A 15627-nucleotide genomic window follows, 5' to 3' on the forward strand; every position below is an offset into this window, starting at 1 on the left:
GACGGACTTCTTGTGTGAGGTCACTTCCTGTGCGCGCACAGGAAGGAGGATACTGCGGACACCGGAAGTGCGTCACACATTTGCTTCTTAAGGGCGGAAGATGACGGTGCAGGCATACTCCTATCTCCGTAGACGACTATTGAGTGGAAACGCGTCAGGGAGGAGCGCCGCGCCGTCATCGTTGGTCGCCGGACCGCACTGCAGGTGGTCTCGGCCTCTATTACTGGAATTGGTTTTTGTGATTTGAGATGACCATCCAAATGTAAGTGCATCTATTTTTGTTAAATAAAACCACCCAAGGTACTGCACTATGGTCTGATTTCTTTTCATGAGCCACAAGTTGAAGCCTCCATCCGGGACAATAGAGAGAACCCCCAGGAAGATAGAGGACCGGGATTGGGACATAATACCAAGAGTGAGACAACTTGCCCATACTTTGAGTGATCTGGTAAGAGGCCAATTTTGTCTGCACATCCCAAGGTGATCCCCGGGACCCCTAGGACATCACTGGGTTAATTATCCGCCCTTGACCTCTTTCTTATGGTAAGAGGCCAATCCCCATCAAGGTGGTGGAACCATTGCACCCTCACAGTTTACCCAATACACGTTTGTGGATTGTATTAGTATTTGTGTGGGAACTTGGGACTCGTGTACCCCTCAAGGGTGTATATACACTTTAGGTGGTTCACACTGGAGTTTTGGACTTTATTTTGTATTGTTTGTGAAGCACCATTTGATTATGTTGTTATTATCACATTGAAAACTATTATTTCATCCATCACCTTTCATTTGTTAGCACCAGGGTATCTGGTAATACCATATACCCTCTTAGTGCACATCAACTAAGGTACACACTGCAGAGGTTGGTTGGTCACTCATTATAGTGTCACACCCAAGTCTTGATGTGTGACATATGTGAATTTAGCGCACCTGATTTTCTTTTCTCATAGTACGGTCATATAACTAGTCCATTTGTTTATAAGCATACCTCTTTTACAGCACTGGTTTGAAGAGTGAATATAGAGGTGCTGGAAGATCTAAATACGCAGTCACCTATATTTGCTAGAAAGATTTTATTTTATTACAATTTTTTGAACTATATTTGGATACATTTGTAGATAACTGTAAAGTGTGGCAAGAAAAATTATGATTTTGAGATTAATAACTAAACTTAATAAACTTAAAAAAAATACATTTTCTACATTCGTTAATATATTTTGCAGGAAGTAGATTTACAGTTTGAGCTTTAAGCATGGTCGACTTTCTGATAACTGTGTAAGAAATGCCCCTGTCTCTCCAATGGGGTTTTACAGCCAGGCCATGAAATCCAGCAACTGAGAAGCAGGGTGGAAGATTGGTCTTTAGGATAACAATTCTGGCTGATTTGGTAGAGGCCACAGAGTGTCAGCTGATAAACAAAAGAGGCCAATCTGGAGCAATGAGAATTACTTAAATGCCTTAGCTTTCAATCCTTTGAAGTAGATGAGGTAAAGGTTTCAGCAAAGGAAATGCATTGTTAAGGGCATACTGATCCCATGTCACTACCAGGGCACCATCTGTATCTGCCATTGGGTTCTGAGTCCTGGAAAAATATCTGTCCAGTTTCTTAATAAAATGATTTTTACTGGTGTGAGTCTCTTTTTTCAGTGACCTGTGTTCTTTCGTTCAGTTGGTAGTAGAACAATATTTGGCCTTCCATTCTTTTTTAACATACTCTTGCTAATAATTCTCATTTAAGGGGTTGCACGCAGAGCTTCCTCTGTTCAGCCACCACTTAAACCAAGAGATTTAAATCAATTTTGTCAGCATTACAAAAAACATTTTTTGAACATATTCGGGACATTTCCTTGACTTTGTTTTCTTGTAAGATATGCTTTACTGTGGGCATCACTTTTAATGACTTAATTTGATGATGGCTGTCAGGGTTTACCTTACATGCACTGTTTTTTTTAAGTAGACTGGTCAGACTGTTTGTTATTCCAGAAGCTTCTAAAGGATGTTTTCTGGCTTCCATACCTACTATTTCTAAGTGAATTTAACAGGTTTCTGTACAGTCCTATGAGTTGCGAGGTGAAAGTGCCATCTTTTCCTGCTCAAGCCTGTCTAAGACTGAGACATTGCTCCTCTTTATATGTTCCCAAAGTTCTACAAATGCCCTTGGTTCCTTTTTTGTTTTGAGTTTTTTCTCGTTGGGCTGATTCGCCTGTGTTTTTAGATGTGCCCACCCCTCAGTTTGGTTTCCTTTTGACGATCCCCAGGTTATTTTCATCAAGGCTGTGTTCCTCAATGGATGAACATCTACAGCTGAGCAGATTTGAGATGGGAAGGGTTATAGCCTCAAGGGAGTTTTCTATGTGCCCAGTGTTCCATTTCTTCTGTGGGTGACAGTATAACCCTAGGTTGCTTATTATACTCAAAGCTGTGACTCTCAATCTACTTTGGGAAAAGCAATTTACAATGAGTACAAAAAAAAAACTATTATATTAACCTCCAATTAATTATTCACTACTGTCTAGGCCCTCCATGGGAAGATATCTTCAAACATCCCATATAACCTTCAGGCTGCATTCACATCTGCTGAGGGTTGCGGGAACACATGGACCTACGTAGTGTTTTATTGGCCTGGAAAATTCACATAGGCCAGTAAAACAAATAGATCAGCTTAAAATCACAGCCAATTACAAGTGTAACGTTGGTTGGGTTTAAATGAGTCACCAGTAAAAACCTGTAGATGAATAAACCTTACCCCCACAAAATAATGAAATGATTTTTGAATTTGATTGATTGTTGAGCAGGAGTTAAGTGCTAAGGTACAATGATTGTAACTTGTTCTATATTCCAGAATATTATACTCTGGAGACAGCACAGATCTTGTAAGGATGTGGAGATTGTAAAAATGCATAGATAGGATCATCTCTTGGAGGAGACAGATTATTTGGTATCTCAAAAGTAAATTGCTGTAGGAGAGTTGTAAAGAAAAGGAAAAGTTCCATTCTGGCTAGCTGTTCTCCCAGACAAGCCCGTCGACCTACCAAAAAAAAAAAAATAATAATAATAATTACAGGGATAATATTGCTATTTATATTTTCTTTAACTTTTTACATAAAATAAAAGCTCACATGTTCTTAATGTGGTACAGAAAATTGTATAAAACATTTCTGCAAAAAAGAGGCATTAGGAAGATACTGACTATTTTGTGAGATCCTTTTCTTTCTCAGAATGCCTTTTAAACACCTGCTTTAATAGGCAGGGTTAAAATTCAGTGTTTTCAGTAGTGGATCACAGTATCTCACAAAAGTAAGTACACCCCTCACATTTTTGTAAATATTTTATTATATGTTTTCATGTGACACCACTGAAGAAATGACACTTTGCTAAAATGTAAAGTAGTGAGTGTACAGCTTGTATAACAGTGTAAATTTGCTGTCCCCTCAAAATAACTCAACACACAGCCATTTTTGTGTAAATTGCTGGCAACAAAAATAAGTACATCCCTTTGTGAAGATGTCCAAATTGGGCCCAAAGTGTCAATATTTTGTGTGGCCACCATTATTTTCCTGCACTGCCTTTTGGGCATGGAGTTCACCAGAGCTTCACAGGTTGCCACTGGAGTCTTCTTTCAATCCTCCATGATGACATCACGGAGCTGGTGGTTGTTAGAGACCTTGCGCTTCTCCACCTTCCATTTGAGGATGCCCCACAGATGCTCAATAGGGTTTAGGTCTAGAGACATGCTTGGTCAGTCCGTCACCTTTACCCTCAGCTTTTTTTTAGCAAGGAAGTGGTCCTCTTGGAGGTGTGTTTGGGGTCATTATCATGTTGAAATACTGCCCTGTGGCCCAGTCTCTGAAGGGAGGGGATCATGCTCTGCTTCAGTATGTAACAGTACATGTTGGCATTCATGGTATCCTCAGTGAACTATAGCTCCCCAATGCCAGCAGCACTCATGCAGCCAACAGACCATTACACCCCTACCACCATGCTTGACTGTAGGCAAGACACACTTGTCTTTGTACTCCTTACCTGGTTGCACCCACACATGCTTGACACCATCTGAACCAAATAAGTTTATCTTGGTCTCATCAGACCACAGGACATGGTTCCAGTAATCCATGTCCTTAGTCTGCTTGTCTTCAGCAAACTGTTTGCAGGCTTTCCTATGCATCATCTTTAGAAGAGGCTTATTTCTGGGAAGACAGCCATGCAGACAAATTTGATGCAGTGTGGGACGTATGCTCTGAGCACTGACAGGCTGACCCCCCACCCCTTCAACCTCGGCATTAATGCTGGCAGCACTCATATGTCTATTTCCCAAGACAAATTCCGGATACGATGCTGAGCACGTGCACTCAACTCCTTTGGTTGACCATGGCGAGGCCTGTTCTGAGTGGAACCTGTCTTGTTAACCACTTCCCCACTAGCCACTGTGCTGCTACTGCGGCACAGTGGCTCGTTATCGTCTAGCGACGTAGACCTACATCGCTAGACTCCTCCCCTGTAGGTGGCACTCGCGCGCCGCCGGAGGCGCGCTCCCGCTGTTTTCATTCACAGCGGAAGTCGGGCCAGGGGAGGAGCGGCGGCGATCGCCCCTGCTCTGCTCCAATCGTTGGGGAATCCAGTTTGGAGATCCGCCCGCCTGTGTAAACAGAGCGGGCGGATCTCCTAAGTGACAGGGAGTGACAGATCGGAGTGTTCAGCATAGCTGAACATCCGATCTGTCCCTGGCTCACACAGTCACCTCCCCCCCCCCACACGTCAGTAAGCACCAGGCATACATTAACCCCTCCCTCTCCAATAAAATGAACCCCTTCCCTGCCAGTGTCATTTTTACAGTAACAGTGCATATTTATAGCACTGATTACTGCAGTAATGTCACTGGTACCCCCAAAAGTGTCAAAAATGTCAGTCAAGGGTCCGATCTGTCCGCCGCAATGTCGCAGTCCCGCAAAAAAAAAAATCGCAGATCGCCGCCATTACTCGTTAAAAAAAAAAACACCAAAAATGACATAAATCTTTCCCTTAGTTAGTAAACGCAATAACTTTTGCGCAAACCAATCAAAATACGCTTATTGTGATTTTTTTTACCAAACATAGGTAGCAGAAAACAAATTGGCCAAAAATTAGGTTTTTACATCTTTTTTGGGGGGAATTTCATATAAAAAAATGTTAAAAATATTGTTATTTTTTCAAAATAAACGCTATTTTTTTGTTTATATAAATCGCACAGGTGATCAAACACCACCAAAAGAAAGCTCTGTTTGTGGGAAAAAAGGACGTAAATTTTGTTTGGGTACAGCATCGCACGACCGCGCAATTGTCAGTTAAAGTCGCACAGCGCCGAATCGCAAAAAGTGGCCCAGACGTAAGACAGCAAAATGCTCTAGTGGTAAAGTGGTTAAATTGCTGTATGGGCTTGGCCACCGTGCTGCAGCTCAGTTTCAGGGTCTTGGCAATCTTCTTATAGCCTAGGCCATCTTTATGTAGAGCAACTATTCTTTTTCAGATCCTCAGAGAGTTATTTGCCATGAGGTGCCATGTTGAACTTCCAGTGACCCGTATGAGAGAATGAGAGTGATAACACCAAATTTAACACACTTGCTCCCCATTCACAACTGAGACCTTGTAACACTAACAAGTCACATGACACCAGGGAGGGAAATGGCTAATTGGGCCCAATTTTGACATTTTTACTTAGGGCTGTACTCACTTTTGTTGCCAGCGGTTTAGACATGAATGGCTGTGTGTTGAGTTATTTAGTGGGGACAGCAAATTTACACTTTTATACAAGCTGTACACTCACTACTTTACATTATAGCAAAGTGTAATTTCTTCAGTGTTGTCACATAAAAACCTAGAATAAAATATTTACAAAAATGTGGGGTGTACTCACTTATGTGAGATACTGTATGTATGTAGCAGAGTAAACAGGCTGCTAACACTTGTCAGTTGCTGGTATCTAAGCAGATTTCCCTGCCATTTGTGTTTATTATAGTGATCAGTAAGTTTTTTTATGCAATATTGAGATTCAAAAGCATTAACATTGCAGATAACATAACAAAGAAAAATAGTGCAGTGCTAAATTAAACTAAATAACAAAATTCCATAAATCATATAAGATAGTCCATAAAAGTCCATCAAATGAGCAGATCAATCGTCTAGGGAGAAAGCCTTCAGTGAAGAGAGATGAGTATCATGCAATACTGTTCCATGTGTGACAGCCCATCCACCAAGAAACCTACTGCCTCTCACCTCCACTATTCAATCACTAGGGGTCACCAGGCCAATCAGTAATAACGATGGATCCAATCCTATATAGGGAATCTAAACAAGACACTGTCACAGTGCCAATAGCAGTCATGATAAGAGCAAAAATCTTGCCAGGCGGCTGCGGGTGATGTCAAACTCCTCCCCCTGTACGTGTTAGGTCAATGGGCGTGACTTCGTCAGCAGTGTCGGAAGTATGCCAGTTCCCCGCTCATTAAGAATGCTACCACATAGCAACTGGAAGCCAGATCGGGTAACCAGGAAGGGAAAAGAGAGCCGACACGCCCCCCATCCTCTTTTTTGTCATTTTTTTGTCATTTTATATCTTTTTAGTTTCAATTTGTTTACTATCATGCAGTCGATATTGTGTATTTTATTGCTTTGTGTTTTGATGTTTTATTCTTTGTGATTGCCATTGGGGGCCGCGGTTTACGTCACACTCTTATATATATTTATAAATGCTTATACGCAGTCTAAATATTTAAACCTATTTTTTATATATTTTTTATTTACTTGGGCTGTATCATGGCTATATGGCTTTGTCTCCATCTTCTGGTAAGCAGGATTCTCTTGTCTAGCAGTTCCGGTGTCTCCTGGATGTGGAGCGGGTCTCCCTGTTAGGAGGGGGGGGGCGTGTCAGCTCTCTCTTCCCTTCCTGGTTACCCCATCTGGCGTCCAGTTGCTATGTGGTACTGGCATACTTCTGACCCCACTGACGAAGTCACGTCCATTGATGTAACGCGTACGGGGGGAGGAGTTTGATGTCACTCGCAGCCGCCCGGCAAGATCTTTGTTCTTATCATGACTGCTATTGGCACTGTGACAGTGCCCTGTTTAGATTCCCTATAGAGGATCGTATCCATCGCTATTACTGATTGGCCTGGTGACCCCTAGTGTTCGAATGGTGGAGGTGAGAGGCAGTAGGTTTCTTGGGGGATGGGCTGTCACACATAGAACAGTATTGCATGATACTCATCTCTCTTCACTGAAGGTTGTCTCCCTTGAAAATTGTTTTGCTCATTTTATGGACTATCTTATATGATTTATGGAATTTTGTTATTTAGTTTATTTTAGCGCTGCACCATTTTTGTTATTTACTGCCTAAGGTTTTATGGTTTGGCCTCTTCAGTGTTCAGCAGCTGTAGCTCCAGAGTTAGATGTGATTGATTTAGCGCTGAATATTTTTCTCTTTAATTGCAGATAACATGACATTAAATAAGCCATTATCTTTAGAGAATATGGAAGCTCAAAACTTTTCTATCGGGTTACTTATAGTAGGATACGTTCATGACTTGTAATTACTCAATAATCCCCACAAATCATATCTTTGGAATACCAGCATAAAACAAAAAAAATTACACTTTGCCCTGTTTAATGTATACAGTACCTGCGGAAAATGGAATGAAGGCCTCTCGCTTTACAAACTTGCCATTTTCATCAAGGAAATGCTTTGGATAAAACTGGTATGGCTTTTCCCAGACCTGCTCATCTTTTAGCACAGAGGATAAATTGGTGAAGATAGTAGTTCCCTTAAAAAATAAAACAATAGGATTTGGAATAATTATTTCACCTAACCTGCTACAGGTATATACATGAACAAAAGTCTGCAGTTAGAAGTTAGTGAATGTGCATGGATTCATTTCGCAGCCATTTGTCACACCCATCAAGTCTGAAAATTGTGAACTTGGGGTGAACCTGGAAAAATAATTCTGCCCATTTTCAGGGCTAATAGGCAAGGGATTGTGAAACAAAGGGCATGAGGAGCTGGGCACTGCACTGGCAGACATGTATGGATGCAAATTACAGTTTAAAAAACACCATTTAGCAGGGGGAAAAGGGGGTAAGCTGTACAGTATGTGATGATATTGAAGGGTACAATTTTCACAGATAGTGTCAGTGACAATGTATTCTAGCAGATTTAAAATTAAAGCCTGCAGCTGACTAAGTTGAGATGCTAGCTGCTTTTACGCAGCCTGGTCATGGGCGAACTCAAGCTTTGTGACTAAAGCTGGCCATAGACTGAACGATTTCCCCCGTGGTTGCAGGAAAGAAAATTCCTCAATTTCCCTTCAACACAAGGGGCAGGCTGAGAACACAGTGATTAATGCTAGCAGCTAGCAATAATCGCATTAGAAATCCAACACGCTAGTTGCACCCAAACTGTTTGATCAAAGCTCGGCTCAGCCCTGCTGAACCGGTCAAATTTCAGCTTTAGCCTAAGAGGAACTGAGCCCTGGGCGAGTCCATAAGTAGCAAGTAGCTGAACATTCTGTACTCTGAGAAATTCACTACATTACTATTACAGCATCTATCATCCTCCCCGCTCAGCATCCCCCACTCCCCACCTCTCTCCTTGACTCTACTTAGACCAAAGTGTTCATTGTTTTAACAGCTGCTGTTAAGGAAGTTGTTGAAGGTAGTCTCAGACAAAGTGATAGTTTTTGTGTACAGAGTTTAATTTTTTTATAATGATCCTTTGTACCAAAGTTTATGTGTGCCTGTGAGACTGTCAGTTGTAGCAGAGTAATTAGGGGTATTTTGTAAGTATTATGATTGTGGCATATGTGTGCATTGTTAACCTGCATTGTTGACCTGCATCTAACTAATGAATAGAAAAATAAATTCACTTTCTTAGAACGTTCTTTTCCTAAGTATTTTCATTTGAAATCTATGGCCAGCTTTATTCTTGATGCCTGCACTCTGTGCATTATTTGCATTAACTACTTTTGACAATTAGCAGAGTAAGCTCAGGTTTTTTTTTCTTTTACTAAACTTATTTCAGCCCCTCCCACTGTTAGTTTGAATTGGTCACACCCACTATTCACCATGGCATGCTATACAAGACCCATTATTTTTCACCTTGGGCTGCTCAAGTGTGCATTGGGTGCTTCACAGTCATAGTTACACATCTGTAGAACATGCTATAAAAAGAAAATTAAAGTTGTAAAGTATTTATAATAGAGTGTTTATACATTTTAATTTACCTTTGGAATGAAAACTCCACGAATTTCCATGTCTCTGTAGGTCATGTGAGGAAAGGCTAAAGGAACAATATCACTAAAGCGCTGTATTTCATGGATCACGGCATTGGTATATGGCATTTCTAGGATATCCGCCATTGTTGGTTTTCTATTTCTTCCAATTACTTGATCAATTTCTTCATGGACTTTTTCTAAACCAAAATGTACATCGCTATATAAGCCTCACAGACAGATACCAATCTCACCGCTGATCAATGTAGAACATCTAATAGCCGTTTATTTATGGATTACATAACATTTATTATTGAATACAAACACCCATTATATATTTACTGAGCGCAGTTTTATTGTTACCTAGGCTTATACACCCGTCTTGTCTCTATCCATGTAATTGTCTCTCACTGTCATTGTCTCAACTCCAGGTAAACCTAAATATTGACCCTTGCAGTGGGCAACCCCACCCCCACTGCAAGGGGTAAAAACTGTGTTTTGTCTACGAACAGGGGCATTGAGTGTACATATTTGCCTAATTCCTCCTTCCAGCAAGCTCTTCAACCAATCCCCTGCAGCTGTCTGTGTAAGCTGCAGTCCAGCCCCCTTAGTTTACAATCCAACCAATCCCCTGCAGCTGTCTGTGTAAGCTGCAGTCCAGCCCCCTTAGTTTACAACACAGGGTCAAAGGTCCTGTATTGTATGTGATGATGCCGAAGCTCTGCCCACAGACCAGAGCTTTAGGTAGTAGAGGAGAAATCTGGAGCCAGCCTCAACAGAGGTCTAAGTAAACCCCTAGGCATAATGAGCAATTCACCCTTGCATTGTGGGGGGCGGGGGCAGGACTGCAAAAACATATCAGTGTAATAGTGATTTATCAGCTCAAATGAATAAATGCAGTTTGTTAGATTCCATTTAGGCAAAAGCTAGCTAGTAGGGAAAACGTTATAATCAGTATTGAACTAATGGATGCTGAAAACTTGGAAACATAACAGTTTTGTTTATTTTCTAAACCACATGTTTTTCCACTGAAGTCCATATTTAATGTATATAGTTGTATACTACCTATTTTGTGAGGTAAACAATAAATAAACAAGTACAGGCAGTTCCCAATTGCACGCAGCCAAACTATGAATGACAGCTAGTAAGCCATGATTGGTAGGGATTGCTTGTTATTATCATTCTGTCTGAAATATGTTGTTTGACCCCCTTGTTGTTTCCGTATTGCCAAGCATTGTTACTTACGTTGGATGTTGGGGTACAGAAGCATGTATATTAGTGCCCACCTCAAGGTGGTACTTGTAGTACCTGTCCCGGCAGTAAATAAATCATATGTTGAATACAAGAGATTTCTGTCAGTAAAACTAGAATCACTGTCCTTTTCCTAAAATAAGAGAATATTTGAGATAAAAACATAAGCTTGTTTGGATTGTATGCAGCATCATCTTGTTTTACATTATGTTTTGAATCACTAAGAGACACAATGCAAATTGTATTAACATTTGGGTTTTGTCTTTTTTGCAGTCATTCATTTCTGGAAAAGTAGGCTTTAATGAGTTAAAAAACAAAACCAGAGAAATTCCCAACTCAACTCCGCAACCAGTCTTCTTACCAACTGAATTAAGCTGTCTAACAATAAAACAGCGATTGCCTAAATTTAACAAAAAAGTACACAAATGCAACAATATATGAATAAAGTGCTAAAATATTCCACAACTGTAAGTGCAGCAGTGCTTCAAATGTCCATAAAGTGCATAGATGTGCTTGAAAATATAAAGCGCTGGAGTGTTTAAAAACCATCAACTGGTGCAGGGTGCTTCACTCCCCTCCTATGTCCCCACTCACCAAAAATATTGGACCCTCAGCTGTTTCAGATGTATTTCTGGTATGAAAACCATTGACCTCACTTCTTGTCCTCTGTGGAACGCACGCTAGCATAGCTTTCCCGGAAGAGTTGTACTCTCCAAAAGCGGAATCTGTCCGATTTTCTGTAAGTAGCGTTACATTGTGCGCACATAAATAATTGTTTTACGGACATCACTATGCCAGCCCTTTATTTTGTTTGAGCCTCAAAGATCGCACGATAGCTGGTGAGCAACGGAATGTGGCAACAAGGAGGACCATTGGCGCTCACTTCACTGATTTTAAGCTTTACTGACCCCAGACTGAAACAGCTCAGGGTCCAAAATTTTCGGTGAGTGGGGACATAGGAGGGGAGTGAAGCACCCTGCTCCGGTTGATGGTTTTTAAGCACTCCAACACTTTATATTTTCAAACACATCTATGCACTTTATGAACATTTGGCATGGTTGCACTTATAGTTGTGGAATATTTTAGCACTTTATTCATATACTGTTGCATTTGTGTACTTTTTTGTTAAATTTAGGCAAGTGCTGTTTTATTGTTACTTATTTATTGCTGAGTCTTACTTAGTGAACAGCAGTTGCCCATTCAGTGTTAATTTCGTCGACTAAAACCGACTAAAACGTTTTCGTCTACTAAATTAACACAATTTTAGTCGACTAAAATACAACTAAAACTAAAACAATTCAGATGACTAAAATACGATTAAAACTAAAATGGCATTTTAGTCTTAAGACTAAAATAGGACTAAAACTAAAATGGCATTTTAGTCATAAGACTATAACTAAAACTAAATAAAAAATTGGCATCATCAAAATTAACACTCCTCTGCTGGCCATTTCTATATCGGCAACACAATTCCACCCAGAGCATGTAATAATAGCACATTAAAATTTAAACATGTATTGCACCACCGCATACGCATAAGTAAGGAGCATCTACTAAGCGGCTGAAAACTAAACAATTAAGAAAAAAGCTTTTCTTATATTTTTCCCTAATATTTAATGTTGGTAATATATTCAGGTAATATGTGCAATGACATTACAGCCTATGGAGTTTACAGCAGTGTTAATTTCGTCAACGAAAACGTTTTCATCACCGCTTTCGTCACCGGCATTTTTCAACTGACGAAAACGAGACGCAAAGTATAGCACATTTTCGTCAAATGACGACAACTATGACGAAAATCAAATCCGTTTTCATTACCGAACGAAAATTAAACAAGGATGTGAGGCAGGGACGTTTACCCAACTTCCGGTTTTCACGGAGCTCCGCCTGTGTGGCGTCTGGCGTGGCGTGCCCCGTGACGTCCAACGTGAGGAGTGGACTACTACAAGAGAGTCGACTCAAGACCAGTCACCTAACCTCACCAGAGCACTGCAGCTGCAGCACTACAGCCAGACGCACCTGGCCCGACTCATCACACGGCACTGGCACCCGGCCACCACCACATCCAGAGCAGAGCACCCACTGTGAGTTAACAGCCAGGCCAGCTATTACTGCCTCCTTGAGTCCCCTCAGACCACTCACCAGTCACCACTGGCATCTGATTCCGCCATCCATCCAGGAGTGTGTGCGTACATATAGGCCGCTGAGGCCCGCCCAGCCCATCCTGTTCAACAACTTCAGTTCAGAGTGAGACCAGAGACCACCCTTAAACCTGAGACCCCCATCCAGCACTCTGAGCAGCACTGTATGCACTCACTGCACTGACTGCAGGCAGCAGCATTATAGGCCTCCTCTCTGACCTGACCATCACCATTTAGATGACTAAAATGAGTTTTAGTCTACTAAAATGTAGGACGTTTTAGTCGACTAAAATGTAAGATGTTTTAGTCAACTAAAATGTACTGGAGTTTTAGTCGACTAAATACGACTAAAACTAAAACACTTGCAGAAGACTAAAATGGGACTAAAACTAAAATGCCATTTTAGTCCTAAGACTAAAACTAAATTGAAATTTGCTGCCAAAATTGACATTGTGCCAATTATTATTAGCACTTTATTGATGATTTGCACATCATTTTCTCTGTATATGTCTATATATGCAAGCACTATTTTTATTAATATTTAACCTGTCTAACAGTATGCATTAAGAGCAGGGGTTTTTAAGGAGGATTGAGCTACCTCCATGCCCACCTGCCCCCTATCTATCCATTAGAATGCATGTGCTTCCACTGTGGAGACTCTCATAAATTTACAGGAGTTAGGACTGCAGGTAATACAGGGTGACATGAAGTGGCCTTGCAGCTTACGCATGTGTTTGCAAATTTGTGCTTACTAAACCCCTGTTTATAACGCAAACAGTTAGACAGGTTAATTCAGTAGGTAAGCAGGCTGGTTGATGAGCTGAGCTGGGAATTTCTCTGGTTTTGTCTTTAATGAGTTAAAATATACGTATTACATACTTACAAAATAAATCTGTAAGAAAATAAGAAATGGCTCAATCCTTTCACATTATAGACCTCTAAAAAAAAAAACCTTAAAGTGATAAAACTAATTTTTTTTACATCAATCGCTCTTCAATAGCAAGTATATCATGGCTCTGTTTCTTTTTTTTTTTTCTGTTTTTTTTCAGGCTTTTTTTTGTCCTGTATATGCTCCCTATCTTCTACTGATGCACCTCACAGCTTCTAGTGAAGGGCAAGCAGTGCCATTATTTCTGGTCACATGCTCCGCAGTATGTGTACTACAGTTCCCATAGAGCTGAATTTGTCTGCATGTAGATGTGTAGTCGATCTCAGGGGCAAGCAGAAAAGGGAGGCTACATTCACATACACAAAGGGGGCATAAAGAATGAATGTAACCACCTTATAACAGGAAGTCAGAAAACTGCAAAAAAAAGCTTGCATTCGAGAGATGAAACAAAGGAGAAGAGCGACAGAATGTACATTCTCCTTAAATTTAAACATATTGCATTTATTTTATTTTCTAAAAAATATGAAATTTGTCGCACTTTAAGTCAAAAACTAACCATCATTATCAAATACCCAATGTAAATATCTGTTCACCTCTGTTTACCTTTTGCAGTACAGGTTTGGTTGGAAAAACTCTATTTCTGTATTAATTTATCAATATATTACAAATAAGTTTATAGGTATCTAAAAGCCTTTTACTGGCTTCAAGTTAATGTCTAAATTATGGTTAACAATCCATTAAAAACAATGTTGTTACTATAGCAACAGGCATATTTATGCTATTCTATGGAAATAGATTAGCATACACGCTTTCTTTTTTAATTTTTTTTTAATTTTCCTAATATGCAAGGGATGGGGAGAGGAAACATGCACCAAAAGTATGCATTACTGGCACCTCCCCAATCACCACTAAGGTGGTTGCTAAGCTTTTTGGTCTTTTGGTCAAAAATCAGAAATCTGTTAAAATATAAATATACTAGTAGTCACTATACAAAACTCATAAGGAATTTTCAAGTATATGTAAACCCTAACCAATAACCCTAATTTGCTCCATTTTGGTTTGTTAAATATGCTATTGAAAGTGTTTTATTATATGTTTGGTAAACAGTTGAGCCTGCCATAAATCCAGTGCTGTACTGTATCCTGTCCACTCTGCCTGTGCTGCATTATAAAAACAAATCTTAAGCAGCGTTACTTTCTAACTCTAGCCCCCCCCCCCCCTTCCCCCATGAGAGAACATTCCCCATAGGAATGGTGGGATGAGGTGATGTTATGCAGTTCAAATTAGGGGGGAGTAGTCAGTAATAACAGTGTTCCTTCATGGATACACTACAGTACGAAAAAAAAAAGGACCTGGTAATCTAAGAATATAAAGAATTATTAGAATGTTCCTCATTGGAAAGGCTATAATATGGTTAACAAGGAGGAAATCCAGCTGTGTCTTCCCTTCCCTCCTATAGCATTAGGTGTGGTAATACTTGCAGCATCTATTTCTCCAGGTTAATGTGCACGGTGCATGTACACCTTTTTTTTTTTCCTTACGTTGTACCAGTTTTTTACCTTTTCCATTTCTTGTAAATAAGCATCAATGAAATCACGAATATAATTGGGATTATAACTTTTCCTGTGTTCTGAAACAATTTCCTTTAAGAATTCCATTGCTTTATGATCTGATTTAAGAACATAGTCAGCAAGCCCTGGAATATTCAACAGCCAAGGAATTTCATTTATAACCTAAAAAATAAAACCAAAAAAGATTATTTCTTTTTCTTTATAATTTATAATAAAAGAGAATGATTCTACAAATCTGTTATTGCTTTATATTTGACTCATGGAAGCAATCATAACATTGGGAGTCTTGTTGCATGACCTTAGTCTCTTGTGTATTGTAATTATCTAGCAAGCTGACTTCTTCCAGGTTAGTGATTTACCAAGTTGTAGATAAAGAATGAATATAACATCCCAGGAGCTTAGAAAATCAGAAATGACATCGCTCTTATTTCTGACGTAATAGGTCAGAGGTAACATCAACTTCTGTAGGGTAGAAGGTGTGCATTGCATTACACTTTGGAGGGTAGACCCACTGACCAAAGCATAAAGGTATTACTCAT

The 15627-nt window shown here is 40.0% G+C and overlaps 1 protein-coding gene across 1 annotated transcript in view; it reads right to left on the reverse strand.

Annotated features, from left to right (window-relative positions):
* Positions 1-2705: 2705 nt before the first annotated feature.
* LOC309561248 (cytochrome P450 2D15-like) overlaps positions 2706-15627 on the reverse strand; it is a 59786-nt gene continuing 46864 nt past the window's right edge. Inside the window, exons 5-9 of the mRNA XM_082265045.1 lie at positions 15077-15250; positions 10482-10620; positions 9249-9436; positions 7652-7793; positions 2706-3028 (exon numbers count right to left, since the gene is read on the reverse strand). Of these exons, the coding sequence (XP_082121171.1) occupies positions 2847-3028; positions 7652-7793; positions 9249-9436; positions 10482-10620; positions 15077-15250 (825 nt within the window). The 3' untranslated portion in view covers positions 2706-2846. The remainder of the gene's footprint in view (positions 3029-7651; positions 7794-9248; positions 9437-10481; positions 10621-15076; positions 15251-15627) is intronic.

The sequence above is a fragment of the Pelophylax lessonae genome, assembly GCF_965119305.1.
Source record: "Pelophylax lessonae genome assembly, chromosome: 8".
Classification (NCBI taxonomy): Eukaryota; Metazoa; Chordata; class Amphibia; order Anura; family Ranidae; genus Pelophylax; species Pelophylax lessonae.